Source organism: Alnus glutinosa, chromosome 6 (genome assembly GCF_958979055.1).
Source record: "Alnus glutinosa chromosome 6, dhAlnGlut1.1, whole genome shotgun sequence".
Classification (NCBI taxonomy): domain Eukaryota; kingdom Viridiplantae; phylum Streptophyta; class Magnoliopsida; order Fagales; family Betulaceae; genus Alnus; species Alnus glutinosa.
In genome coordinates this window covers 24,726,287-24,729,811 of record NC_084891.1, presented here as the reverse complement: position 1 = coordinate 24,729,811, position 3,525 = coordinate 24,726,287, and the positions used below count along the sequence as shown (strand labels likewise).

Below are 3,525 nucleotides of genomic sequence, written 5' to 3'. Positions count from 1 at the left end.
TTCCGTTAGAATATATTAATTCTTACTCAGGCTTTCAAATTTTTGTCTGTGCGTGGACATGTGTCGCAAGCAACCCATGTCTCGTGAAACGACAATCCAGTGACATCATAATTTATTGTTGTTCCTTTGTATATTTTGATGAGAAATGCTAAAAATACTCCTAGTGCACAACATGTGCACTAGGAGTACACGGATCATTCTCTATATTCTGATAGGAATCTTGGCTACTCATCACAAGGCCTAAAAAACATTTTTCTTTCAAGAATATAACCTTGAAGAATTAAGTTTTCAAGATAATCAAATGATATTAATGCATACTCTAATTACTTATTTATCATAATTAAGGGCGTTAATAAAAAATATTAACCTCGTAATTAAAACTTTAAATATTTTTGTATGAAATAAATCTTTATTAATGTCTATTAATTGGGGCCTTAGGAATCCACCTAATGGTGGAGCCGCCCTAATAGACTTGTATCATATTATATAACTATTGGTCTTTGTAAGAATTGTGCCGTCAAATCCCATTTTCAGATTATTGATAGAAATGAAAATTAACCTTGAATCTAACCTTTGTACACAAAAATTATGTAAAGATCGAATATTTTATTTTTCCGGCAATTCAAAATGACCACCGGTTATTAGATATCGATTATTAAGAGCACAATTAGTTAAGAAATAAAGGGTCTGTTTGGTATATATTATAATGTAACGAATTTTTAGTGTTTTATAAATATTTTATTTGTTAATATTTTTGCTTAAAAAAAAAAAAAAAAAAGTTGCATGTCCTAAAAAGACAATATTACCGCAGGAGCTAAAATTTTCGCAAGATTGAGAGACGTGTCGCTCCCCTGTCAAACGTGTTGCTTATAGATTCGAAAGTCGTATATCTGGTCATTCCCTGATCACTTGTATAAATGCAACTCTACATATTAGTCATAGCCTTCATTACAAATCCTCCTAGCCAAAGTCTCTCTCTGGCTTCTCTCTCTCTCTCTCTCTCTCTCTCTCTCTCTCTCTGGCTCTGAACCTTTCAGGTTTGTTCGATCACCCAGTTAGTACGGATATAGTGTAGCTAGCCTGAAAATGTTGTCTAAGAAAGCTAGTTGTGATCAGTCACACGGCCAAGACTCTCCCTACTTCTTGGGGTGGCAGGAATATGAGAAGAATTCTTATCATGAAGTTCAAAATAGTACCGGAATCATTCAAATGGGCCTAGCAGAAAACCAGGTAAGAGAACTCAACAATTCTGTTTTTCTTTTTATTTTATTTTATTTTTGTCTTTTAAGCTCCTTTGTATTTACGATTTTAAAACGTGCAATTTAAAAAATTAATTTTTAAAAATATAGTTAAACATTTGATAAATTTATAATTTAACCTTTAAAATCGATTAAATCGTTTATTTTTAAAAAGCACCACATTACATGCGATTTGAAAATGCAAATTTTTTTACATTTTCAAATCATAATTTTTTTAAAAAATACACTTTCAAATGATACATTTTTTATAATTTACTTTAAAATTGTATATTTTATCTACGAAATCACAATATCAAACACACTCTCAAATGGAATGAAACTTTTGTTTAAAGTTGCAACTTTTAGCCAAAGTAAAAGTATCGTTCCATTCTCGATCATAAAGTTTTGGCAAAAAAAAAAATCCTAGGAGTGTAGGATAAAAGTGCTAGCAAGCTGTTTTTGGCCACTTGATTTATAGTATAGGAGAAGATATATTTGGCATATTGGGACATCATGATGGGCGTCCATTGCCTACATCACGCATTGCGGATTACTCTTACACATCTCATTAGGTCTAAAGATCAGTCTCTCTTGCAGCTTTCGTTCGATCTTCTCGAGTCATGGCTTGAAAGCAATTCGGATGTGCTGGCGTTGGAGCGAAAGGGAAGATCTGTATTCAGAGAACTGGCTCTCTTCCAAGACTATCATGGCTTTCCTGATCTCAAGAATGTATAAATCTCTGTAATAATATATAACGTACTCCCTCTTTTGATAAAAATAAAATAAAATGGAGTGATATAAAACTACTTATTTTCAATTTACCTGTACAGAGATTGGTGGAGTTCATGGCAAAATTAAGAGGGTATAAAGTAGAGTTTGACCCTAACAAGCTCGTGCTTTCCGCCGGCGCAACTTCTGCGAATGAGATTCTAATGTTCTGCCTTGCTGAACCCGGTGAAGCTTTCCTTCTTCCCACTCCATACTACCCAGGGTAACAATATATAACTTTTTGTTCTTCTCCAAATCTTCTACTGACTACTGCATTTTAAAAATATGATTTATTCTGTTTTTTTTTTTACTTCTCTTTTGGCAGGTATGATAGAGATCTCAAGTGGCGTACTGGTGTTGAAATTGTTCCAATACATTGCACGAGTTCAAATGGCTTCAGAATTACTGCGTGCGCACTGGAGGATGCGTATCAACAAGCCCAAAAACTCAATTTAAAAGTTAAAGGGGTGTTGGTCACGAATCCTTCGAACCCTTTGGGCACGACAATGAACCGGGATGAACTTAACCATCTTATTGATTTTGCTATCACAAAAAGAATCCATGTAATAAGCGATGAAATTTATTCAGGAACCGTTTTTGACTCTCCCTCCTTTGTAAGCATCGCAGAAGCTTTGATGGAGACAAGTACTGATGACGCTGACATATGTAACCGCATTCACATTGTCTACAGTTTGTCAAAGGATCTTGGTTTGCCAGGATTTCGAGTGGGCATGATCTACTCCTACAATGAAACAGTTGTTGCCGCGGCTACAAAAATGTCAAGCTTTGGACTTGTTTCTTCTCAGACTCAGTATTTTCTCTCCAACATGCTCTCTGACAAGAAATTCACTAGAAAATACGTAAAGGAGACTCAAAAGAGAATCAGAAAAATGAAGGAAATGCTTGTTTCCGGCCTTCGTGGCGCAGGTATTGGGTGCTTGAAGAGCAATGCCGGTTTGTTTTGCTGGGTGGACATGAGGCACCTGTTAAGCTCCGACACGTTTGAAGCAGAAAAAGAGCTTTGGAAGAGAATTCTTTTCGGGTTTGGTTTGAACATCTCTCCCGGGTCTTCTTGCCATTGCTCTGAGCCGGGGTGGTTCAGAGTGTGTTTTGCAAACATATCCCAAGAAACATTGCAGGTTGCATTGCGACGCGTCGAGGCCTTGGTTGAATCCTTCGGAGATAATTTCAACCACCAGCGAACTGTTCGCAACTCAAGAAGAAGCCGGCCGTCACTTTCCAAGTGGGTTCTGCCTTTACCGTACGATGATCACGAACAAGCCGACCGTTAGTCTCCTACAAATGTGAGCCGAAGTCAAATCTGTCTTCTAAGTTCTGATCCACGAAGCATACACTTCTAAAGGCTGTCTAGCCTGTTTGTCAGTTCCCTATGACCAATAAATAAAGGCCAGTTATGTTGGTGATTTTAGAGTGTAGGGTTATTTGGTCCATCCACCATGATGACTTCATGTTGTGGATAAGAACTCTAGTACTCAAGGCATTCCTGGTTGGAGAAGTA

The 3,525-nt window shown here is 36.7% G+C and overlaps 1 protein-coding gene across 1 annotated transcript; it reads left to right on the top strand.

The window, feature by feature from the left end:
* Positions 1 to 1,086: 1,086 nt before the first annotated feature.
* LOC133871785 (1-aminocyclopropane-1-carboxylate synthase 3) lies at positions 1,087 to 3,525 on the top strand. The gene is made up of 4 exons (XM_062309201.1): positions 1,087 to 1,230; positions 1,836 to 1,967; positions 2,069 to 2,229; positions 2,332 to 3,525. The coding sequence occupies exons 1-4, from the start codon at positions 1,087 to 1,089 to the stop codon at positions 3,296 to 3,298; spliced, it is 1,404 nt and encodes a 467-aa protein (XP_062165185.1). The 3' UTR covers positions 3,299 to 3,525.

Excerpts from the sequence above, each read along its gene's own strand:
- LOC133871785 (XM_062309201.1), top strand. The coding sequence starts at position 1,087 with ATGTTGTCTAAGAAAGCTAGTTGTGATCAGTCACACGGCCAAGACTCT. Across the intron at positions 1,231-1,835 it reads TGGGCCTAGCAGAAAACCAG|CTTTCGTTCGATCTTCTCGA; the intron begins GTAAGAGAACTC and ends TCTCTCTTGCAG. Across the intron at positions 1,968-2,068 it reads GCTTTCCTGATCTCAAGAAT|AGATTGGTGGAGTTCATGGC; the intron begins GTATAAATCTCT and ends TTACCTGTACAG.